We start from the raw sequence: 24961 nt of genomic DNA, 5'->3' as shown, positions 1-24961 counted from the left end.
AATAAGGTAACACTAGTTACTAAATATAATGGTTCACATACATTGTCCATCAATTACCATGAGTAGTTAAAGTGACAAACAAAATATAGCAAAACATTGTGGGGTTAAATATTAATAATTGTTAAATTATATATATATATATATATATATATATATATAAATAAAATGAGTTGGGTCTTGGGTCACATTTAGGTATCATTTAAAATACAACTTTTTAAGAAATTTTATTTATTGCTTATGTCACAGAAGGCTCCTCCCCCCACGAGTGACGTGGTACGGCCTGCCGCGTGCAGGGGGAGTCATGTACCATTTGTAACCACGCCTGCACACACCTGCACAGGGTTTATTGATGAAAGTCCGTTTGTCCATTTAAACCATTTAAGGTAACATACCCAACTAAAGGCAATGGCAGTTTAAAATCCATCCCCCTCACTGTCACCTCCTGCCAATGAATTATTTTCTTTTAAATGACTAAACTTCCACCAGAAGATCACAAGTGTGATATTAGTGTGTCAGTTCTCTGGTGAGATTACCAAGATATCTTGAGAGCTTCTGGGAAAGAAAAACGTACACGCTAAAGTGACGTTTTGCAAAGAGAATGCAGTGAAGTACCAAACACTCTCACTCTAGGACCTGATAACAGACTGAGACTGTCTAAACTATGAAGACATTCTTCCTTTTCCTTCTAAGCATTGTGGTGCTTACTGCAGTACATTCAAATGAGAAACAAGATCTTAAAATAATATTAGGAGAAATCATTTACAATCTGAACTCCTTAAAGGCCAAGAAGGTAAGATGTTAATTAATCGTGAGGGAATATTCTGAATTCTTATAAAATGGTAACATCTAGATTGATTAGGTTTTTTTTTTTTTTAAATTAGATCAGTAATACAAAAGCAAAAGACTAACCTTGCAGCTTTTCGACATTTATTTCCTCAGATTAATACACGCGTGAGAGCACTGGATTTACACTGCACTGTAAGTCACATTAAAATATAAACAGATTCAATCTAATTGGATTATTTTTTTAAAAAGCCCCAACACCAAGAAACGATCTTTACTAAGTGTACATACCCTCTTTACGGCTATTCTAGCCTAAGAAACTCTGCAAAGCACAGAAAATCCTTTCAGCATTTAATGCCACGGACCTCAACCTAAAGGAACAAGAGTGGAAACTGCCTTTGCTTCTTACATCCTACGTGCAGGTGAGTGACTGTGCATCTGTGAAAACCTTAAGTTGTTATTTTGATAATTATACAACTGCTACAGATGCAACCTATGTCTTTGCAGTTGGCAAAGATGAATGATCATGAAACAAAATGTACCGCGTAGTTCAAACATCTGTGAAAGCCGGTGGCCTTACATATGTTCTCTTGGGCAGTAAAGTCATAAATGGTGTGAGAGTAAGCAAAAGCCTGACTTTTAAACTACGTCTAGAAGAGAAGCTGCTTATTGTGTAATAACTGCATACTTTAATAAATAAAAAAAAACTTGAGTTTCTCTCCTTCACTGAGTAACACCGCTGCGTTCTTCAGTTGCAGAAAGTGCATTGTGGTAATGTAACACATGGAAAAACTGTACTTCACCGACTTCTGGATGACATACACAGATGTTCCCAGAAGGAACTTTCTGACAATGTTAATTAAAGATTTGTACTAATCATGGATCTTGAAGGCCTTAAAATTAATGAATGTTATTTTTATATTATATTTTATATATAACTATTTATTTATTGTGTGCCTATAAATATATGGATTCATAATTTTTGTAATGAATAAAGTATTTTTGAAAAGACCAACATATATACTGGATTGTTTCTATTTTAAACACATTCACAATCACTACATGTAAACATGAGATAACATAAATAATTTAATAAATTAATGTGTATCCAGCACAGCACAACAAGTGTAAACACTTCCATGTAAATGGTCACTTTTCTTTTAACTACAGTACACATGTGGACATACAGTGTAAAATGGCACTGGACTGTGGGTAAAATAACCCAGCATGCAGGTTCAACCCCCAACCCTCACAAAACCAGGTTAGTAGCACTAATTACACAAATCAAATAAATGTCTGAAAGGTAATTACAAACTGCCAATGGTGCAAGCAACAAGCAAGTGATTGATATATAAAGTTGCTTGCTCAGACTGGTAGGTTAGACAGCTGGGGTATTACATTAGTGACATCCTGTGCCAAAAGAGCAAGTACCCTGCGAGGACATTTATATAAAAGCTATAGCTCAAGTAACAGTTTTTATTGTGTTTTTGTTTGCATAATGATTAAACATGAAGATGGCTTTTTGCTAAATTTTGAAATAATTTTTTCAATTAATAAGTAAACAACAGTGTTAATGTCTGTTGTATTGTCTGCATATGTACACCAGATTTTATTTTTTTTAATCAAAACTGCAATATGTTTAGTTGATGTGTTCCATTTTTACACAACTAATATCAATTCCTCTGTAAACCTTACAAAGCCTGGATCCTAGTGCCATACTTCACTGGTATTTGTCAGAAACAGTAGCTCACTGCAGCAGGGATTCAATCGCTGTTTCCGGCCTGGACGAACGCTTCCTATAAATATCAAGCAAACATCAGTGACCAAATGACAAGTGATTTTACCATCTGAATCCAAAACCAATTGGAACAGTTCAAAACCAAATGTTTGCAGGCCACAGAACTAATGTTTCCAGTTACTGGGCTAGATTTATGGGACAAATAATTATAAAAAGATGATGTATTTACTAATCTAATCATATCAAAGTTTATATACATAAATTACACACACACACACACCCTGGTCTTAACCTCCTCCACTTGGTGCTGTCCCCCAGAGGGCCGTGGTTTCTGACTGTCAGCACGCTGTGTGTAAATTGGCTGCTGCTTCTCATCAATGTGTGTGAGTGATTGTATTGGTCTATAAAGTGTCTGAGTTTGAGAAAGGCGCTACATAAATGTAAATGGCAAATCAAACAGTAAACTGTCCATCGGAGAACTACTATGAAAATAACAATTACTCCTGTTGGCAGTGACAGAAATGCATCTGTTGTTATTATTAACAGTACCCTTTCCTTTTGGAGTCTACTCAGTAGGTGACGGGTGTGATCTGACCTGCGGCCAGTCTTGGGCCTGGACTTGCCCCCCTTGGAGGTCCTGGGCCTCTCCAGTCTCATAAGGGACTGGCGCATGCTCTCCTCCGTGTAGGCCAGGTACACGTGGGAGAGGTCCACCTCAAACGGCTGAACCATACATAGTACACACAGTCAGGGAAAGCTCACGTTATGCCTTTGGCACACGTTAGATAATTACAACATTAACCCAATTGACACTCACATCTTTTTCCTTCTTGTCTGGAACAGGGGTCTGTTTTCTCATGTTGTTGCCAGTATAGGCAACACATTTCTGATGAAAGAAATGGAATGTTTCTTAGATTTGGGTTTTAGTCCAGTATGACTATATAACCATGAAGGACTTATAACAGATGTTGTTTGACATTAGAAGCTGTACATGACTCACCAGCTGCCATTCCCCAATGTCTTCATTCCAGTGTACATAATTCTCAATCATTTCCTAGAGAACCAAGGTTAGATTGATTAGACATTTATGTCAGTATTCAATTGACTATAATTATCATATGGTGCACATACTTTAACACATCAAAAATTGTTGACTAATTTTAGATGGCACTGAACACACAATGAACAACAATAAAGCTGTTTTAGTGTATTTATACTTTTTTAACTTCAAAAGGTACAAATAAAATCATAACTAAATATGAAATGTTCTCTTTCTCAGTCTAACTCTCAGTCTAACAAGGTCTGCCCACAGTAAATCAAACCTTAAGGACACAAATACCAGCGTTTTCTCCAGATATGCAGGCTGCCTAAAAATGCTGATACTGAACAGTACATTGCTAAGTTGCTTGGCCTTACGTTTCCCTAGTCCAACAATTAGTACACCCCTTATACATTCTGTGGATGTGCCTGCGACCACCAAAAATACACAAACACCTACCCAGACAAACACCACTTACCATGTGCACACCCACACACACACACATACGCACCTGGTATTCCTGAGGAATGAAATTGTCAATGATGAGCATTTGAAGTCGGAGTTCTCTGCTGAGCTGACGGATGTTCTCCAGAAGGCCTTCGATCTCCCTGTGATGTTCCTGTTGCAGGTCTGCCATCTGGAACAGAAGAGACGCTCAGTCTCGGTTCACAGCACCTCTCCTCACTACAGCTGCCACAGGGCTCAAAGAGCCTCGTGCAAAAATCAACTTTGCTCAACTTGTTTGATGTTTTTAGTATCAAATACTGCACAGTATAAACATGGTAAAAAGCAAACATATCGCATATTGAATCAGAAGGAAGGGTTCTTGTTTTATGTTTTGGTTAGAGCATAACTCAGTATGCTTTAATAAAACAAAACTTCCAATCAAGTATCCCAATAAATGAAATTTTTTTGTGCTAAAGTCAAGGTCCTGATTTACCTAAAGAACTGGAGAATACAATGAACACATTATACTCATTCAACTGATAACTAGTAAAATATATATACTTTGCATGAATACTGAACTCCACCAAAGTAGAATGAAAAAACAGCATAATCATGTGATGTAAAAAATCTTGGGCTACGTTCACATTACATGCCACATTGCTCAATTCTGATTTGTTGCTCAGATTGGATTTGCCTAATAAACTCAAGCAACCTGTATCTGTGTGTAATGTGAAAGCATGTCTTTTTAAGTGGCGCGCACGCACGCACATGTTAACAACAATAAAAAGCAACTTGGCATTACAACAGGCAACATGGGACACTGGTAGTTTATGTATGCATTACATTTTGCCTTGGAGAACAGCTAAAAGTTCAAAAGCTATACATGATTAAATAGAGAAAGTGCAAAAAAAGCCAGATGACTAGCTTTAGCCGTTTCCATTAGCTACTGTCGTCAAGGCTGTTGCTCTCCTCCACAGCAATTTTGAGGACAACAGTACTGAGCGCATGCATACAGGCAAAAAGCCACATGAAATCCGATCTGCTTGTTCTCATTTAAGTCACACAGCCATGAATCAGACACAAATACAATCACGGACCACAAACGAAACTGACTCAAATCTGATTTGAAATTATCATATTTGTGTGTCTAGACATCCCAGAGAAAAAAAAAAATCAGATTTGAGTCACTTTGAGTTGGTAATGTGAAAGATAGCCTTCGCAAACTCTTTGTACAAGGGACTTGTCCTTGTTAAAATTTATGTAAGAAAAGAACCATCAGGGCAAGTGATAACAGTGTTAACACGTAGATTGGGCTGCTGTTGTATGACAATTTGTAAAAATGAATTCACTTTATATTAACAATATAGAAGTTGCTGCATCTCAATATGGCAACTTATGCAAAACAAAAAAGGCCTGGCATGTGTTTCAAACCATACACACCTCTGACTTTGCTGCCATCAGCATGGTCCAGACTTTCTTCAGTTTCTTTGTCTTGCCTTGAGCCTCCTCCTGCAAACTGGTGTACTTCTCTTCAATGTCCAAGCGTTCTTGCTATGGGAGGCACAGTGGAAACAACGCAGCAGACTGAGCGGTCTGGAACTCTGCAGAATAGTGGTAACCTCTAATATGACTTAAACCCACAGAGACAAAGCTAGAATGGCTACCTCCTTCTCCTCCAGCTCTCTGCGGAGCTGTTCGGCTCTCTTCCGTCGCTCCTCCAATTCGTTGTTCGATTCTTCCAGAAGCTTCTCCTGCTCTTCGGCTTTGGCCAGCAGGTCAACCCCACCAACGATAACCTTCTTCTCCAGAGCAGACAGCTTCTCAAGCAATAAATGGTGCTCCTGCCTGGGGGCCAAAGAAGACATTTGAAAATGATGGCAAAAAAAAGCACAACTGAAAGTGAAAATGAAAAAGATGTTTTCTGGATGCTGGTTAATTAAAAACAGAATATCCCAACATTTTGGTGGCAAAAAACTACCACAGCATGGTCAGATTTTATAAATCTGGTTTTCAGGTATCCCTATTTTTGGGACATCAACAAAACCATTATGAATCATTAAGACACACAGACTTAGACTAAGATGTCTAAAATCTAGAGTTTTCTGAAAGAAAAGACCCTTAAACCAGTGTTAAACTACAAAATAAACTGTGTAAGGTGTAAGATGCAGGGCTCCATGAAACTGCTGCAGTTCAGCTTGTTCGAAGGACCGGATATGCTGCTGACTCACTGAGCTTTGAGAAGATCCTTCTCCCTCTTCTCCAGCTCAGCACGCGCTTTGTTCCGTTCCTCTTCTTCCATGTCCAGCTTGGCCTCCAAGGCCTTCCGTTCCTCCTCGATCTTCGCCTGCATCTCCACCATCTTGTCTGGTGACACCTTCTTTCTCCCTGTCACCAGTGAGACACAAGTGTGTTAAAAACAGGAATTGGGTTTTATAACTTTAGATAAAAGAACACTTATACTGTCATCTTAAGACCTAACTTGACTTGCATATAACTTGCATGGAACTCTCCACAATAAGACTATGGAAGTAATTTGTAATTCTTATAACAGCGAGTTCTTAAAACAGGAAACCTTTAGTATTTCATGGCACCCAGACTTAGAAGACATCAAACTGACACAGTCATGCTGATGAAGGTTTTTTTTAATTATATATATATATATATATATATATATATATATATATATATATATATATATATTTAGTTTTATTATTATTATTTTTTTTTTTTTTTAAGAAAGGAGGCTGGTCTGCTGCAGACACAGACACCAACCTCTTTGATGTTGAATTTAGAAGAGAAAAGCAATTCAGACAGCCATCACATTGCATCAGAGGAAAGAACCAGAAAGAAATTTGACATTACATGGCAGGGAAGGCAAAATCAGACAGAAAAAAACAAGTGAAATAAAGAGTGTGCATGAGATGCCACATGGAAAATGTTAATGCATCTAAACCATATTTGGACATCCTGCATACATATGGCCTAAATAAAGCGACTCAACTGTTTAAAAATAGTTTTAGCCTTTTCACTTGTATCTCAGAATGTAATTTCTACATCACTGCAGTATCAGTAACTATTACAGGTTACCTACATTATGTCTTTGTAGGTAAAGTCCAAATATGATCATTAACTGATGGATTGGGCTTCTTTTACCTTTAAAGGGTTACTGGCAGTTTAGGAATAGCATTAACAGTAGCAGTAACATTTCATTTTACTTGCCTTGTGTATGAAAATGTCCACTAGATAAAAATAATGCTTCATTATTCAGATTCAAATGGGTTAGGAAATTCTACCAAGTTCAGCACTTTCTGAGAACGCAGGTTCTCAGACGTTAAATGTATGTCACTGTTCCGGGCACAGAATCACTCAGCTCTGTGCACCACAACAAAGGGCAGCTGGGGTCTGTGTGGTGGTGGGGGGGGGGGGGGGGTTGGGAGACAAGGTGACATAAGCATGAAGCAGGGTCTGTAAAATCAGGAGAGGGAGCGGGGCTATTGGTTATCGGAGCACCGATCCCACTCACTAGTATGAGTTTCCCCCTCTGACTGCTGTGCTACAGAGGAGGCAGAACCTGAACTACCACTGCTTCTACTGTCTGCAACACAGAGAGAAAAAGAGGATGCAAGAACACTGGACACAAAGGACACAGCAAGGACAAAGAGAGAAAGAGAAAAAAAAAGAGAGAGAGAGAGAGAGAGAGAACAAGCACAGGACAGAGCCAACAGCCAAGAATGCACATTCACTGATAAAAGGATGTGGCCTAGCCTGGACATTACACAGAAGCACAGCAGTTTCAGTTGTAGACCATCACTCACATCACAGGCACTAATTACTGAGAGCTTGATGGAGACACACAATCATTGTCTAGGTTGATTAAAGTACACAGATGCAAATAAAAAAAGTCACAAGATGTGTGTGTGTGTATATATTTTTTTTTTTGAGAGAGAGAGAGAGAGAGAGAGAGAGAGCTTTTCATTTTTTTACCATAACTGACAAGTACTTTTGTTATCAACTGATCTCTGACTAGAGGCCTTGTGGTTTATTTGCTACAGATCAAATTTGAGAAGATACTTTTCTGTTTAAAGTCTACAAAAAAGTTAAAATTACCTATTAATTTAAATATAATCAATAGCTCCCCTCGGCAGTAAACCTATACATCAATGTATCTATCTATTTAAAACGAAATCTATTTTTTTTTGTTATCTTCTAGTTTACAAGACAATATACCCAGCTCATACTAAACTCAGCATGGTATTGTAAGGATAGTCACCTTCAGCATAATTTCAACAGGAAAAAAACTAGGAAAAGGACTGTTTTATTCTATCTTGGCATAAAAGGATTTTAAAAGCAACAGTGGGATTAAAGATAGGTATTGCACTGGAGCAGTAATGAAATGTCATCATCACTCAGGAGACAAGATGTTAACTGCATTAGGTTAGTGTAAGTAAGTCATACAGAGTCAGAGTCATTCATCTGTAGTACTAATACATAAAGCTCTGGGTAGAAAACCTCGCTAGTAGACTGACTTCACCACCATCAGCCTCTACTGCTCGGTTCTCAGTCAGACTGTAACTAGCTCATACTGTGGACTCCTTTAAAGGAAAAATGACAGCAGAGGACTCTGACCTCGTCGCTTTCTGCGTCTCTCTCCACCGTCACCGACCTCATCCTCCCCCTCGTCCATGTCTTCTGACCCACTGCCCTCTGACCCCGAGATCTCTTCCCCTGGAGACAGCCAAACACCAAAAGTAGGCTTGTTAAGTGCAGTTTTGTTTTATTTTGGGGGGGTTGAATCGTTGTTCTCTGGACTCTGTTGTTATATAACCAGTGAGCCTGGTATCTTCAGTTTGTCAAATCACTCAAATCACAGTGGGAGTGATATTGCATTACTAACCCTTTGGCCATTATCTAGCATAAAATGTGCTATACATGTTATTACTATTTCCTACATGGTTTTTATGGTTCTCATTCTAATCAAACAAACTTCTCAAAACTGAAATTGTGCATGTGTGCACATGGATATTCCATATATTTTTAGATTTCAGACAAAAAGTACTGACATTTGTGTTTCTAGTGAGATGGCCCAATCCTGCTATTAATTCTAGTGTACCTTCTTCCAACTTTCTCTTGAGCTCCTCAATCTCCTTCTGAAATTGGCGCAATAACGCATCTTTGGGGTCCTCATTAATTCTGGCCTTATTCTTGATGTTCTTTGCCCTGTTAGCATAGCGCAAGGTGCTAATGGTCTCGTCATAGTTGTAATCTGCAGGACCAATATTTGCACACTGAAAGAGAGGAAACAATTGAAACTTGACTCTAATCAGTCAGTGAGAGTGGAATTTCTCACTGTGGCACATTAATAGCACGTACTTTCATGAGGACTGTGATAACACAACAAATTATCAAAAATAAAACCCATTAGCCATGCTTCCAAAATGGAAGTGAAACTTGATCAGGGCCTGTAACATAAGATCATTCAGTTGTGAAAATATTAGCAAGGCCACACAAATGAAAACTTGATTTCCTGTGTGTATGCACCATCATGGTTTTGGAGTTTCCTCCTAAAGAGTCCTGCAGGAGGCGGGTGAGTTTCGAGTTCCGGTAGGGTACGTGGGTGCTCTTCCCATCCACCAGAGCAGAGATGACGTTCCCCAGAGTGGATAGGGACAGGTTGATCTTAGTGGCCTCTTTAAGACGCTGTCCCGTGGCGCCTGTCTTCCCCTGCCTCTCAGATCCCTGTTCAACAGTGGAAAAAAAGGAGTAAATAAATAAAAAAACATTACAGTCTGTCAGTTCAATTAGGAGAGGAAACAGAAAAAAAAAAACATTGTGTGTTCTGGTGAATGGCGTCCTTACGGCCAGGTCCACCAGGTGCAGCTTGCCCATTCGCACGTGCTGGTTGCCATCGATGCCCTTTTCACTGCACTCAATAGTAATAGTGAATATGGCATGTGAGCGGGAGCTGTGTTCATTCATGTTGGTCGCACCAACAGACCCTGTGAACCCAGAAACCCAGTCTGTTTGGACACATCTCACTACGTTATTGAAAGTTGATTGTCAGACAAACAACTGTTAAGGAGAAGGCAGAGAATGTCATTCACATGTGCATGAAACTGAATGTGATCCTTTCTTTTGAAATATCTCCTAAAGACTTGCACAGGACAAACACTAAAGACAGCTCCAACAGAAAGAGAAAGATGTGCGTCTCATGTCATACGGTATTAATACAAGCTCACGGTTTTTGTGCCCAAGAGTCATAATTCTGTCCATGTCATCTGCATTGTTCACAACATAGCCAGAAAGGTCTTTGATGTACACGCCCACATCTGGCCTCTCTTTCACCTGCATTTGAAACCACATGCAGTCAATACATTAATAGAAAGCATTGAATAACCAAAAGATGTGGAAAATTAGAGCATAGTGAGGCATCAACATCATGAACAAGAACGTATTTTATCAAATCATCAAACTATTTTTGCAAACTGCCTACCACAGCTAAGAGTTGATCATCACTGAACCATTTCCTGCTAGCAGTTTTTAATCTGATGACAAGTTAAATGTAACTAAATATATGACTAACAGGAGTTTCTGCATATGTTAATGCCACCAAGCATCGTTTTTGTGAGCAACGTGCTCTCAAATTTTTAAACTGGAAGAATGTTGCAACATTCATGTGTTTCTCACCTCCAATCTCTGCATCTGGTCTTTCCCCAGCAAGTCTCTCACTTCCTCATTATAGATCTCCAAGTACGAAACTCTAACTAAGAACCTGTAAGGAGATGAATCTTTGATCAGTACAGTCTCTGTGGGCCTAATGTTGTGCTGCATATGTTGCCCAATACACATAAACTATCCGTTTTAAAAGAAGGTGAGTAGCAAGCCTGGACACACTTAAAGTAGGGCACTGATTCTGTGATCACCTAGTGTCCCCCTCGGCTTTAGCAATGTGACCGAAGATATGAGCAAATGAATTTGGGATGATCCCTCTAAGCTCTGGTACTGCCCTGACCCCCTCCATGGTGAAGGTCTTCCCAGTGCCTGTCTGACCATAGGCGAAAATGGTCCCTGGAAGGAAAACCAATACAAAGTGTGTAATTTCAGGTGATACTCTGCACACACAGTGTATGTGTGTGTGTGTGTGTGTGTGTGTATATATATATATATATATATATATATAAAATGTATTTATTATCTCTCACATAATGGAACATCGACGGTAAATATAAAGTAAAACAAGTTCTGGAAAACATGAGCAGCATTTTAATGTAAGATTAAACTAATGTAAGATTTAAATTCAACTACTAGTCTTTTATGTTTTTGCTGTACTGTCTTGCATTTGTGTGCATTGGTGTGTGCTTTCTCTTCCATCACACCTGATTCGGGTCATATGAAGTGCTTGATAATCATGTGAGGAGTTTAATCAGTGAGTCCTACAATATTACTTACCATTGTAGCCCTCTAACACCGAGTCGATAATAGGTCGGGCTGTTAAATTGTAGACATCCAGCTGTTTGCTATCAGGACCAAATACTGTGTCAAAAGTGAAGGTCTTTGGTAGCTCATTCGGCATCTCTTGTTTATTCACAGTGATGGTTCCTCGTATTTCATCCACAGTAACGGACTGTTTGTATCCCATCGTCTTTTCTTTTTGGTTGAGAGGTCGACATCGTACCACCACCTTAACATTATCACTGACCTCTGTCTTTTCCGGTTTGTCAAGTTTGTTGCTCTATAACAAGGGCAACAGACCCAGTCACAAGGTCTTTTATTATGCATAGCGGAATTATTCAACATATTGCTTTTAATTAATACATATGTCATTTGTATGTATGAAAATAACATTCTTACATTATAAAAATATCACAAAGCGTTCGTTCTACCGAATGTATTGCATGGGAGTGTACGAGCTAAAGGAAACCATTGACAGCAACTACATTTTTTTTTTTTGAATTACATGAAATGAGGACATCACGGCTTACTTGGTGACAACAATAATATAATAGATATATTGTTATATAACTATCTAATAAATAACCAGGAAATCCCCAGGGGATTAAAAAAGATGAATGTAAAAAATGTAAATTAAAAAGAAAGCTAGGTAGCTGCATGTGAGGCCCACGGATTTGCATGCATGAACACGGTTGCTAAGCAATTATATAAATTATAGCTAGCTAGTTAGCTAGCTGGCTGTCCATTTGCTCGGTAAATTATTGGTAAATAGTCCATTTAAGGAGCAAACAAGTTTACGTATTCTATATATAATAGGTCATTTACTGTCTGTTTCCTATTCATTTTGGAATGTTAGCAAGCTAGCCCTCTCTGATGCTTTTAGAATGACTGACGGCTAACGAGCTAACTAGCTATCTTTAGTTAGTTTATCTCAGGTTAGGCTATCGCAATAGTGCTTATAATGATTAGCCACCTAGCATTAGCTAGGCTAACTTTAGCCGACCAGATGTCTGGACAACTACCGGTATTTTTGCCAACATTCCTTGTCTAGGAGGGTGTCTGGCTAAATGCAAACGGATCCAGCCCCTGCCTTTTCACAGCTCAAGACGTATTCGAAGTGTCAACATGGTAACCCATACTCGAAAAATGTGTATAAAATGTTCCTGAACAGCCTCTAGTCACTATAAACGTTATGACAATTTATCGATTCAGCACTGGCTAGGTAACGTTAGCAGGCGTGCTAGTTAGCTAACCTGGCTACCGTAGATATCTGGCAAATATTGATGAGAACAAAGGAACACAGCGTTGCCGAGGGTCGTTTTGTCTCTTACCGGCATATTTAAAAATTCAGTATCTCGTCCTTATTCAAAGAACGAAAATGTACTTGCTAGAAAACGATATGTGCGAAATCATCCGTTCGTATAGGTTAGTTATTTCTCCATGCTCCAATGCCCATCCCAAAAGTGTCCCGTTGTATCGGGATAAACTGAGGTTGCGCAGTACAGGGGCAACCAGGGAATAATAGTACGTGCGTACAGACACAAATCTGTACCCTTTGTAGGGTAAAGTAGCTATACAAATTCCACTCTTGAAAACTGAACTGAAAATTTTAAACTTATATTTTACCCACTCTTGAAAAATTACTGAAAGGAATAACGTTATATTGTGCCCTGCGAATGTCAGATAATGCTCAAGATAATTCAAATGTAGTAAAGAAAATAAAATGCCAGTTTATATTCATTTTTTTTAATTATTTCAAAAATAAAATCACTTAATACAAGGGATTAGCTGTGATCGAGGTGAACTTCAAATGGATTTTACAGTACTGTAATGTAGGCTAATGACAAAAATACCTCACATAGTTTCAGGATCCAAACCATACAATCATACACTCACAGACAATCTATAGTCCATGTCCCCAGATATTTTCAAGTGTCAAATGTACAAGCAGGTTTCGTCTTAATTATCTTTTCACCAAAGTGCATATCAGAACCCAAAGTAAGGCACTGGAATTTGTCAGATTGATAACACAAGGGGTGTGTGCCTGTTGACTACAACGAGGCATGCTGTTAACTGAAATACATATTGCGTTCTTTAATTATCTCTTAAGGGAACAGACACACTCCATGTAATTCCATTAACAACACTGAAAACTTTCAGCACAGCAGCGGAACATGAAACATACACACCGATACAATAACAGTGCCACTCAGACAACTTTATCCAGAACTTCCAGAACACTGCTGTGGAAAAGGCCTGTTTTGCCAGTGATTTCCCGAGTAATGAGAACCCTCCCGTCTGGTCGAGGCTTCTGGACTAGCACCATCTCTCCCTCTAGAAGGTTCAGCTCTGCGTCAGTCTGGGCACTGTATCCCATCACCACCCTGTGTCTGGAAGAGCAGACGTGAATGCACATCACTAAATCTCACATGCCTCACATGGGTTATGAAGGTGGTAGGTGATGAGAATGATTTTAATTACCAGTTTATTTTAATGGAAAAAAAAAATCTGTTTTGCATCACCATCTGCATCTGTTTTTCAAATCTGTTTAATTTCAGTATCTGTTCAGGAATACACTGCATCTGCATGCATTTTATTGCACCTGAAGGCTTCTGAATGTCAGTTATCATTAGAATTAATCGATAAGCACGTGATAAGTACAGCAAATATTGAAAACAAAAAACCTTTAGGACAGAGTGAGACAGACCTGCTGGGGCTGGGCAAACCACTGACAGTTGATGTTTTTATGCTTAAGGGGGGACTGTCCACGGCAGCTTGATTCTGTCCTTTCCTCTGCTGAAGAGCCTTTGTGTCTTTAAGGACTGAGGCGCTTCCATCCCGACCCAAAATGGCTGACGGGTTCCAATACTCCAGAGCCACGGGACCAGTCTGAGAGTTGCCCTTGATTTGTGTTCCGGTTGATAGCGAGCTCACCCTCGTTGTGGTTTGGGGTAGTTCTTCAGTTGAGAACCGCACTGACTTTGCAGGCTAAAAATTACAAAAAGGCCATGATCAGGTTCTATGAGTCACATTACAGTGGCCTGGAAATCATGGGTAAGTATTCCTTTATGACAATTGTCTGACAAACACTCAACTGTTCAATAGGTTCAGTGCCACAAATAAGATAATGTGATCTTAACAGTAAAATAAATATATTTTTTAATTATTTTATTACCTTTTCTGTATTGTACTTATAAGAATCTGGTTTGACTAGAATGGACTGAGGAGCTGTAGAAGTTTCTTTTGGAGCAGTATATTTGGCATCTATTGCCTGGTGGCCACCACAAGAGGGTGCCATTCCTTCATACGTCCAGTGCTGTGGCCTGATGGGGTTTGTGAACAGCCCATTTTTCTTCCTCGGGAGAACAGGGGAGCGGCCGATCCCATACATCTGTCCCAGATCTTGAGCTGGGGGCTGAAGGCTTGGTGCTGGATTCTGGGTGTGGTAGCTGCTGCGCTGGGGTGACACTAAAAATTTGACCCCAGAAACAGACCATCAAAACCGGAACAAACTGCACCCATTTTCTGCTATAATCGCTAAAGGTTGCAGAACTCTGCACTGACACTAAACATGAAAACAAAATCTATATCTTTCTATACACATCGATCAGTACTGCAGCTATAGGGCCATTAGTATCTTTTAAATTGCCCTCCAGTGACACAAACTGATGTAGCACTGGCGGGCTGTCACCTCTGTGTGTGGGGGGTGCCTGCATGCGGACAGGGTCCCAGCCCTGCTTGCCCCCTGGCTGAGGAGCCCTCACTGCACCACCACTGGACACCACCAGCTGAGGTTGCATGGCCACTACTGGGGCAGCAGGAGTTCCATCAGTCCTCACTTTATCGAGGGCCAGTACCCCAGCGTGGGGCTTCTGGGGTGCGTATCTCCTTGTAGAGAGAGTGCTGGCACTGGGAATGGCAGCCTTTGGCTGCTCGAGAAACCTTGCGGACGTCCTGGGAGGAAAAGATCAGACTAGTACCGTAGGCGTACATTCCAGAACGTGACTGTGAATTTTACAGACACTACAGCAAGAAATTACAAAAGTTTTAATTCAATTTCAACTATAAGATTGGATCTGAATGCCACTTAGTTAGCACTGGGCCTTGCGGACCGGTTGGCACAATGTGTTTGTAACATTATGTAAATCCAACTATGTCCACAGCACAGACAGACCATCAAGAACAAACACTGTTCTACCTGAGCACAGGCATGACGTAGTTGGCAGGCAAGATGCCCACTTTTCCATTTCTGAGTGAGAGGCCATGTAACCAACCCTCTTTAAACTTCCCATAAACCCCCACCATCTCGCCCTTCCTCAGTTCCAGCTCTTCCGGGCGATGAGGGCTGTATGAATAGAGCACAGCACACCTAGAAAGGGAAATATCTGCGTCATGACTCTTATTTGCTCTCCCACAACAAAAGCTGAAAACATTTTCAGTGCAGATTTAGAGATAACGGATTTCCGAAGAATGACATTATGCCCCCAATCCACTGAAAACCACAGTATTTAGATACCCAGTTAAAACAAAGCAGCAACTCATCTCATGATGCAAGATGTACAACATGTAAAATGTGCAACTGAACAACGGCCGTGCCCGAGCCTGTTCCAGAATACCTTCAGAGTTTTACTTCAACCCTAATACTCCTTATCCAGCAAATCAACATGCTGAGGAGAGTCTGAGCACTAAGCATGTGTGTTAGATTAGGGGTGAACCTCACTCTGCCGAAGCAATCCAGATGCAGAGCTGGCCACCTGTGTTCTAGAGATTAAGGGGTTAATTTGAAATTAGAAGCTGAATGCAGAAAGAAGGCCAGGAGAGAGCAGAAGGAAAGAGACTCAGAAAAGCTTACACGTTGATAGAGAGCTGTTGGGTGGGGAACTGTTTGCTCTCTGTGGGTGGTGGCGGGGCATGAGGATTGATCATGGCCATTGTGATGGATGGGCTAACCTCACTATTCATGTTCCTTTCAACCTGTGAAACACAAATACCATTCAAAGAATTTTGGTGATGGTTGGTGCAGATAATACACCATTTCAAGCACTGTATGCTGTATATATTTTTAAAGAGTTTAGGAATGCCACATGTGCAGCCACACTGTTCATAAGATTATTAAGTACACACATGGAGTTATGTTTCTCTCTCACATTCCAGTCTTTGATGAATCATGTTGCTTTAATAGCTTGAGAAAACCATTTATGAAGCACTAAAGGGCTCTGCATTGGTGCACCCAGTGTAACAGCAAACTACAGTGCAATGGTCCCACTTACGAGGTTTTAGCATTGATTTTAACCAATAAAAAGGACACTAGGTCAAAGCAATCAGTACTCTTTAGTGCTACAAGCTAAATATCCTAGTCACACTTGACTTACTGAACATTTATGGCACAATACACAATAATAGAGTCAATAATGGAGTCAATTTTTTTCTGTTTGGCAACTCATGCAAACAGTTAACATCTCTGACAAGCTTCTACAGCACTGAGAAACTGACTCAACCAGGAAACCAGTCCAAACTGTGACTTGTACCAAAGCGTGGTTACAAACTGGAGGCCCAGTGGTAAGAGCTGAGAATATAATTTGAGTCATGGGTATTTTTCAGTGACTCAGATCTAGGTTTCATGTTTCCACACACCAGAGTGCTAGTCCTATCACTGCTATGTTACTGTTAAGTTGCCTAATGACGCAACCAGCAGACAATCTAACTGGATTAATGCAGGCTTTAGAGTCCTCGGACATCTCACAAAATCTTGTGGGATAGTTTCATCTTGCCAATAACTCTCACTGCACATGCAAATTAAGATCCGTGACACTGCAGCGAAAGATGGCTTAGTTAAGTAGAAAGCCACGCCTATGGTGCTGTCTCTGGGAAAAAGTATTTTGTGAGGTGACACTGTTGGGCAGACGTAATCAGTGTGCAACACTTCCCATCTCTGAGATGAGCAAGAATCATTTTCAAGGGTGGATGAATTGGAATTTGTTCTTCTTACTTTCTAGAAAAACACCATCCAGGAATGGTTGTCTACAAAAAAAGAAAAGAAAAAATAAAGTGTGGTGTTTTGTAAGGTGGTCCTTCCAGTGTGATCAAATGATCGAAGCCTGAATAGCCAGAGGCAGCGCTGTGTCTCACATGTCAAGTTCCAAGTCTGCACTTTGACCTTGTCTTGGACCATGCGCTGCTCATACGGTGAGTGCACGCATATCTTAAGAACAGCTGGCACATATTGATAGAACACTACAGGGATGAAGACCATCCCACAATAGCCAAACACAAAGCTTGACATGAGACGGTGTGACTAAGAACTATCTGACTGACTCACGCAATACTTTTCCAGCTTGACAATGCAGAAGGGAGCAATGCCACAGGGTTTCAGGTCAGAATTTCAGACGATAAGGTCCAGGGGTCAGGAAACGCAGCTGCTTGTGTTTGCTTTGTGAGGTTGGAATTAAAATTGGCATTGGAGAAAGTTTGTGCACACTTGTGCCTCCTACACTGGCTGCGATGACACACGACATGTGAGAGTCCATCCACACTTGGAGGTTGACGAGAATATGTCCAAACTGGGGAATGCGTAAAGTGGAAAAACCACAAGTACAAGTAAACAAATAAATGAATAAACAAAGCATTAAAAAAAAAAAATTGTCTCCTGTCTTCTAAGCAGCCGACATAATTGCGGCGTTCTTCTCATGCCCACAAGTGAAAGGACCTGCTGGCACCAAGATTTGGTGACACAGCAACATGAAGATTAGGGACAAGAGGACAGCTTGCATCCTCTTTTAAGAAATGTTACGCAACCTGGTGAGAAAAGCCTCCATTAACTAGCCTGTGGGCAGGTTACAGTCCAACACAGAGTGAGTCCTCTTGGTGTAATGATGTGCTCTGTGATCACTTTGATTGTCTATTAATGGTGCAGCCCATGGGCATGAGGGCGGAGATGATGGAGAGAAGGAGGCAGTGAGGGAGTCACCATTCGGCTGACAGGAATGAGCTTCGGTTTTCAGGCAGATAAGAGGCGGTGTGTTACATAACCGCGCCGTGAGTCATGAGCTCACAGCAACAAAGGAGTGGGAATTTTTAGCTTTCAAAATTGGATAGAGGAAAAAAAAAAACATCATATCTAAGAAGCATAAAATGTCATAAGGCATAATACAATTTCTTATTTTTGTCTTGCTGCCTTTCAGAAAATAAACGAGGACAAAAAAACAGCAGAACGGGTTGAAAGCAAACATGGAAAGTGTGAAGAATGGTCTTAGGCTCTGTTAAGCAGCAGCAGTGCTGAAAATTTAGCACTTATTACAGTGCGGTACAAGGGCTCATACACTACCACAAAGAACTCTCAGAGTGTTACTGTCTAAAGCACTGGATCTCCACAGCACTGGTATTTCTGCTCCAGTGTAATCAGATCTTATACTCAAGTGTGCAGAATTTCACTATTTCTTGTACATAAAAGATAAAACCACAGTTTTTGCTATTTCAGACAAAACCACCAATAAATCAATATCCATGCACTACATACCTGTTATTATAGAAAAACTATAATAATTCATTTTGTGTCTCATAATCAGATCTTTGCCTCATTGCCATTTTTGACTACTTCTACAGTTCTCACTAAAATGTTTAGTTGAATCCACAGATTATCAAACAGGAATATGAATGAATTAAACAAGCCATTATCCCAGAATCACTGCCTGTTTGCAATACCCACACTCCCTAAAGGAAAGGAATAGGTGGCACATATCCCAGCTAAGGCAAGGACACAACCACACCCCTCGCTCTCACTCCTCACCTTCAACAGGCTTCTGCTAGTGCTCCCAGACCGCTGTCTAGAGGTACTGGCAAGCCGGGCTGCTTTGCCTGGGGCAGGGGGAGCCACAGGGCCGGCGTGCAAGAGCTGGGGGCTCTGGACGTGCCTGAGGGAGGCCTGGTTGAGGCTGTTTAGGAGGCTGACATCAGGAGGCCTGGCCGTGCCCAGCTGGGTCCCAGAGAGCCGCCTTCGGCCGCCAACATCCGTGATGATCCTTCCCCTGCTGGCCCTCACATTCCGCGGGCAAGATTCCGCACACTCGCTCGCCTTGCCTCTTGCCAGGAGTCTGCGTGCAGCTGGATTTGGCTGGGGGGGGGGGTTAAGGAAGAGGAAGGAGGCACGTCAGAAGAAGCCCAGAGAGAGAGGGTTGAAGAGAGACGGCGGCGCTGAGAGGTTCGCCTCAGCCCAGGGCCCTTCTCCTGCTAACTCTCCATCCTGGAGTCCAGCGTGGAGTTCCTTTATTCTTTCGGTAAGTAAAGTGGCAGCACAAAGCTGTTAGTCACAGCCGGAGGAGCACGCCGCTCTCTCTGGCCAGACGGAGAGACAGGAGACTGCAGCTACTGTTTCCAATGCCGCTTGAGGAGCGAGAGAGGACCGCTGCAGCAGCAGGGAGACGCGACTGATGCCTCCCCCCCACTACTGTGCTCTTATGCCACCAAAGCAGGGAGAGAGAGAGAGAGCGTTCCTGTGTCTTCATAGCTGGCTGGCCAGCAAACACACTGAGTGGAGCTCACCCAGGCAGGGGGAGCAGGAGTGTCAGTCAGCCTCTTTAATCTGCCAGACAACAGAGTAATTGGATAGTGACATGGTTTCTTTTTGTTTTGGTTTTGTACCCCAGCTCAGTGGATTTGAAGTGAAGTATTGACTGTGAGGTGTACAAGGCAAATTTTATTTATTGCAGTATTGGTGAACCACGTAGGTATCACAGCTTTTCTGTGCTGCCTTTCTAGACCCTTCTCTAGGAACCGTAAGTGGGAAAATTAACATCTTAAACGGTCATGTATAAACATATCAATATGCACATAGACCAAGGCAAATTTCTGTTTGCAAATCATACTTGACTATTGAACCGATTCTCATTCTGATGACTAGCATTTAATTTAGCATTTAGCTCTGCTAACCTGAGCCATCACTAGTTTTGACTTCAGTAAATGAAACACACGCTTGATGTGGTAACACGGCCAGATCAGGAACATTTTACTTGTCTGCCCTCATGAGCTCAATATTTCTTCTGTAGCATACCTCAGGTCAGAGGTCAGGACCAAGGTATTTGGTTGGGTCTGAGCAGGTACCAAGTTTCACTTCAGATGCCTTTTTATTTCAAATTTAAGGATGCTCATTTTTAGATTGCATGTTGCCAGTGCTCCATCAGCAGTAAAGGCAGGTCAACCTACTCGCTGCCTTACATGCCTTTGACATGGCATTTCATAGACGAGAAAAGACACCCTGGATTAGTGGAAGTTCATTAACAACTGGACTCCCTCCAAACTGTCCTCAGTCCATCAGGTTTCAGTTCACCTTAGTGTTTGCTTGTAAGTGGTTTTTAGAACGCTACAGCTCTTCAGACTTTTTATGTAAACTGTGACCTGGCCTTTGTTATTTACACTTACGCGTGATTTGTATCTGCAGAGGTCGTGGTGCTGTATTCTAGTCTTTGTGGCAATCATTCACACCTCTATTTCTACATCCTTGTTAGTGGCCTTGATTTTATAAACAGTGATGATTTTTTTCTTTGGTTATTCATTACTGTTTACTACTGCTATCCTCACCTGTGTCTTTTTTCATTTTAATTATGTGCCAGATAGTTTAATTTTACATACTTAAATATTGTCACTGATAGATACATTCTGAATTTTAGTGTCACTAAAATTTGCTGGCGTTGACCCTTGTACGTTCCATGTGATTAAAGGTGAGAGTGACAGACTCCACTGCAAATAAACATACATCTAGTATCAACTAACAATTTTTGTTACTCTCCTGTGCACAAACTAATGATGCAACAACATAGCTGACCAAAAAAAAAAAAAAACCTCAAAATTTGAAAAGGAGCTTCTATATAAAATAAAGTTGTGAATGCCATATAGTTTAGCTAATATATAAATAAATACCCATTCTGCATAGAAATCGTTTCACTTTAAACCCAGTGGGCTTGAGTACAAAGCAAAAGCAGTGAAAATCTTCCACTATCAGCACTACAAAATTTCTCACATGCATAAAAAACAGTATTTATGCACATTGCTTAATTACAGAATAATGAAACTGACAGTCAGGTTCATTGAGGGATGACAACAATGTTCAGACACACTGACTCAAACTCATTATTTAAAAATGAGCTAAAGACACACACACAATGTGTGAAAAGAGTTGTTGGTCACAGAAGCCTTGAGATCAGGGCATGCTGTCCACATATTGGGCCCTTTCCATCTGGGCTTTACAATACATATCTATAATTCACGTTTGTGAAATATATCTTTTTTCTTTTTTGGCCCAGAAGATCCTAGTTATGCCACTGGCAGGGAGTCAGCACCAAACCTGGTCCTATCACTCAAAAAAAAAAAATGTTTTAGAACCCTGGGTTCTCTATAGCACCTGTTTTTCTAAGAGTGCTGAAGTATAGTTACCTGAGGTTTTTCTATTCAAGATCAGATATACTGTGCACAAACATGCAATATATTGTCTCACCTCTGTGAAGAGCAAAGGAAAGATTCCAACCTTGTCTCTTAACTTCCCTTCAACCCAGTTCTCATCCACTCGCCTAACGACAGTCACGATCTCTCCCTGGATGTAGCAAAAAAAATAAATAAAAATAAAAAGAAGACAGGAAGGCAGGAATAGTGTGAGATGTGTTTTATGAGATCTGGCCGTCTGCCTGTGTTGCGCACACACACACACACAAAAAAAAGCAATCCATGTATCGCACTTCTCGAGATGCATGGTGTCCCTGAAATGGTTTACTTGGCTAGAGTCACTTTAAAATGGACATTGAGTCCCTTTTTTGTCCACAGGCTCGAAACTCTTTTCCATGAACTTTGATCGGAACCCATTAGACTGTTAACTCTCAAAGCTCTTCACTAAAACACTACTTAATGAAAGCCTTGCATAAGTCACAACACTGTGTTACTGTCACAACGTCCTCTGAAACAGTCTTGCAGTGTGTGACTGATAAAAGTATGCAATCCAAAGCTAAATTCCATTACTTCCCAAACCATAATCATTTATAAGATAAGTCAGTAGTGTATAAAAAACATGATCTATTATTTCAGACTTTTAGATACTTTTGTGTCCTTGTGCTTAATCATTACTTTGACGAGATCCTTCAAACGTTCCATTAAATTCAATAGCATGCATGAAAAACTATCTTACGACGTGAACTTATACACAGAATGAGGATAGAGGCCTCCAAACCCAAAGCAAGCATGAATAAATACAAACCCTAACACAGAGCCAGCATTGTTTACAGTAAGTACATAATAAACAATGACCTTCAGAAAGCCCAGACATTCCCTCCTGTCCTCGGGATCCAGCCTGTTCAAGTCGAAGTCATAGAGCGCCCGGCAGAGGGCCACGGGTTGGGATTGCTCACTCAACATTTGCACCATCCTGGCTGGGACAAGCCCACTGTTCCCCTTGGTGTCGCCGTAATACCAGTTCCCGTCCACTTGATATCGGAGGCTGACGATGTCGCCGGAGCTCATGCTGAGCTCCCCGGGGCCATTGCCCTGGTAGTTGACAAGGGCTTTAGCCAGCACCTGGAAAAACAAACACAGATAAGAGAGGTGAAAGGAACGGACCAAAAAGAAAAAAGAAAAAACAGAATTATCATGTATTGTCAGCAACATTCCCTGCATAAGTGTTTTCATGAAGTATGCTTTCAATAATGCATAACAAACATTGGGAAATGGTGATGACAACTCATGCTTGTAGTAAGCATTCTGTTAGCCATTTTTAGTCCGGAGTTGTAATCACTGCAATGGCCATCCAGTGAAACCCAAAACGTCTGACCTACTTAAGACATACATGGCCCACTGTGCTACACAGGGCTTTGTGAGCACCTGAGAGAAGGCATGCCCATACAGACAGCTGCTATGAGGTGAAGATTTGCATGGAAACAACAACTCTGAGTAAACCCAACTCAAATAATGGCAGACACAAAGACCCATGTGAAGCCCATCAGTAAAATTTTAACATAATTCCTCAGTTTATGCTTCAGGATAAAACAATTATGCAGATCAGAGCTTGATTTTTGCCACCTTAGAGCTTAGCTGTTTCTCTGTCACCTACAAGGTAAAGGCATTTACTAAGACTAAAGTCATAAAACCTGTTCATATGATAACGCCGGCAAAAAGAAAACAGCGCAAAGTAAAAGTAATATAAATTCTGTTTTTGCGCAGATCGGTAGGACATACTCACCCCTGGCGTTCCCGGAATCTGTTCGTGTTGTGGAGGTAACGCGTCTTCACTCGGCCTTGTAAAGATACTGTCCAGACTCTGAACTCTGGAACTGCCATACAGAGTCGAGCTGTCCCTCGAAATGCCCAGGTGATCCCTGTGAAAGCCCTCGAGGAGTCTAGCCAGCAGCAGGTTGGTGGGCAGGTCCTCCACTGCTCCCAAAAGAGGGGCACGGCACTCCGGACAACACATCCGAGAGAGCGACGCTTCCTGTCGCAGAAGACAAGGCTTGCAGAACGTGTGCTGGCACGGCAAGACCCTGGCAGACATGTCCAGAGGCTCCAAACACACTGGACATTCTAGCAAATTTAACAAAGCCAGATCGTCCATTTTTGTTAATCGTTGGCTGTTGACACAAAGTGATTCATAAGGTCACAGTCTTCGAGCTGCAATTCTGAAAGACAGTACAGAGCGCAGCAATTTCCGTACGAGTCATTAAGTTAGAAGAATTTGTCCCTTAATACGTTTACGAACGGGCTACACAAAACATACAATTTTACACTGAAGTCCCCTTAATACAACGACGTTCACGATCCTTTAAAGATTGCGCAAAAATAACAGCCTATTTACTAATAGTAACTGCTTATTGTAGTAAGACATTAATAGTAAATACGTAATCAACACGCCTATTACTTCCGTAAACACTAATTCAGCGCCAGCACAACCATCACAAACTCTCCCATTTTCTGACAGGTTGCGCCTCGTCACCTGAACAGGTCATGCAATGACGCTGAATCAGCGTGTCGCGGATGCCAAACGTGGCAACAAAAAAAACAAAAAAACAAGAGCACCATTTAATAAAATGATGATGATTTTTTTTTTTTTAGCTCGACTGAACTAACTTTGGCTAAAGTAGGCTACAGTTTAAACAGGTCTGGCAGAGCACCTAGCTAACAAAGGAGGAAGTTGTTCGCAAATGCGCAGTGCCTCAGTAAATGTTATATATTGTTGTTGGTTTTTTTTTTTTTTTAATGTGAACGCTTTTACAAAAGTAAATCGACACGTAAACGCTCATTTTGCACATACCTCAATCTCGACATAGTGTAAAGCCACGGATGAAAAAGGTATCGGCGCGGAACAGACCAAACTAGTTCCAGACAAATCCGACTTGCACACGTATCATCTTTCACGCCACTTCAGCTCTTCCTGAGACTCACTTAACAACGTGAATGGAACGCCACAAGACAGAGAAAAGTCGCAGGCATGGTCTTGCATTACAACAACCTTCACCAACACTAACCTTGCGGTGACT

The 24961-nt window shown here is 41.0% G+C and overlaps 2 protein-coding genes across 5 annotated transcripts; both read right to left on the bottom strand.

The window, feature by feature from the left end:
- Positions 1–1854: 1854 nt before the first annotated feature.
- kif3a (kinesin family member 3A) lies at positions 1855–12939 on the bottom strand. 2 transcript variants are annotated; one of them, XM_027007179.2, is made up of 18 exons: positions 12788–12939; positions 11454–11736; positions 10928–11072; positions 10692–10776; positions 10244–10349; positions 9864–10003; positions 9546–9743; positions 9118–9292; positions 8634–8732; positions 7531–7602; positions 6236–6392; positions 5672–5852; positions 5448–5558; positions 4072–4197; positions 3522–3575; positions 3339–3407; positions 3117–3244; positions 1855–2579 (listed from the first exon to the last, which is right to left on the bottom strand). In XM_027007179.2, the coding sequence occupies exons 1-18, from the start codon at positions 12791–12793 to the stop codon at positions 2531–2533; spliced, it is 2184 nt and encodes a 727-aa protein (XP_026862980.1). In that variant the 5' UTR covers positions 12794–12939; the 3' UTR covers positions 1855–2530. The 2 variants fall into 2 exon arrangements, with proteins under 2 accessions (XP_026862980.1, XP_026862981.1); XM_027007180.2 differs by lacking the exon at positions 7531–7602.
- A 292-nt stretch (positions 12940–13231) lies between these two features.
- On the bottom strand, positions 13232–24817 carry sh3rf2 (SH3 domain containing ring finger 2). Of its 3 annotated transcripts, none has more exons than XM_027007191.1 (11): positions 24736–24817; positions 23671–24103; positions 22743–23009; positions 21943–22038; positions 19243–19566; positions 16309–16430; positions 15655–15825; positions 15148–15410; positions 14632–14924; positions 14164–14444; positions 13232–13846 (listed from the first exon to the last, which is right to left on the bottom strand). In XM_027007191.1, the coding sequence occupies exons 2-11, from the start codon at positions 24037–24039 to the stop codon at positions 13666–13668; spliced, it is 2367 nt and encodes a 788-aa protein (XP_026862992.1). In that variant the 5' UTR covers positions 24040–24103; positions 24736–24817; the 3' UTR covers positions 13232–13665. The 3 variants fall into 3 exon arrangements, with proteins under 3 accessions (XP_026862992.1, XP_026862993.1, XP_026862991.1); XM_027007192.1 differs by having other exon boundaries at positions 23671–23919; XM_027007190.2 differs by lacking the exon at positions 24736–24817 and having other exon boundaries at positions 23671–24385.
- Between the last annotated feature and the right edge of the window lie 144 nt (positions 24818–24961).

This window comes from Electrophorus electricus, chromosome 2 (assembly GCF_013358815.1).
Source record: "Electrophorus electricus isolate fEleEle1 chromosome 2, fEleEle1.pri, whole genome shotgun sequence".
NCBI classification, from domain to species: Eukaryota; Metazoa; Chordata; class Actinopteri; order Gymnotiformes; family Gymnotidae; genus Electrophorus; species Electrophorus electricus.
This window is presented reverse-complemented; position numbering and strand designations above follow the sequence as displayed.

Coding starts and splice junctions, on each gene's coding strand:
- kif3a (XM_027007179.2), bottom strand. Junction 10,350..10,691: donor ACCAGATGCAGAGATTGGAG/GTGAGAAACACA, acceptor TTTCAAATGCAG/GTGAAAGAGAGGCCAGATGT. Junction 5,559..5,671: donor GAGAGCTGGAGGAGAAGGAG/GTAGCCATTCTA, acceptor TGCCTCCCATAG/CAAGAACGCTTGGACATTGA.
- sh3rf2 (XM_027007191.1), bottom strand. CDS start 24,039: ATGGACGATCTGGCTTTGTTAAATTTGCTAGAATGTCCAGTGTGTTTG. Junction 15,411..15,654: donor TACGTCATGCCTGTGCTCAG/GTAGAACAGTGT, acceptor TTTTCCTCCCAG/GACGTCCGCAAGGTTTCTCG. Junction 14,445..14,631: donor ATAAGTACAATACAGAAAAG/GTAATAAAATAA, acceptor TGTAATTTTTAG/CCTGCAAAGTCAGTGCGGTT.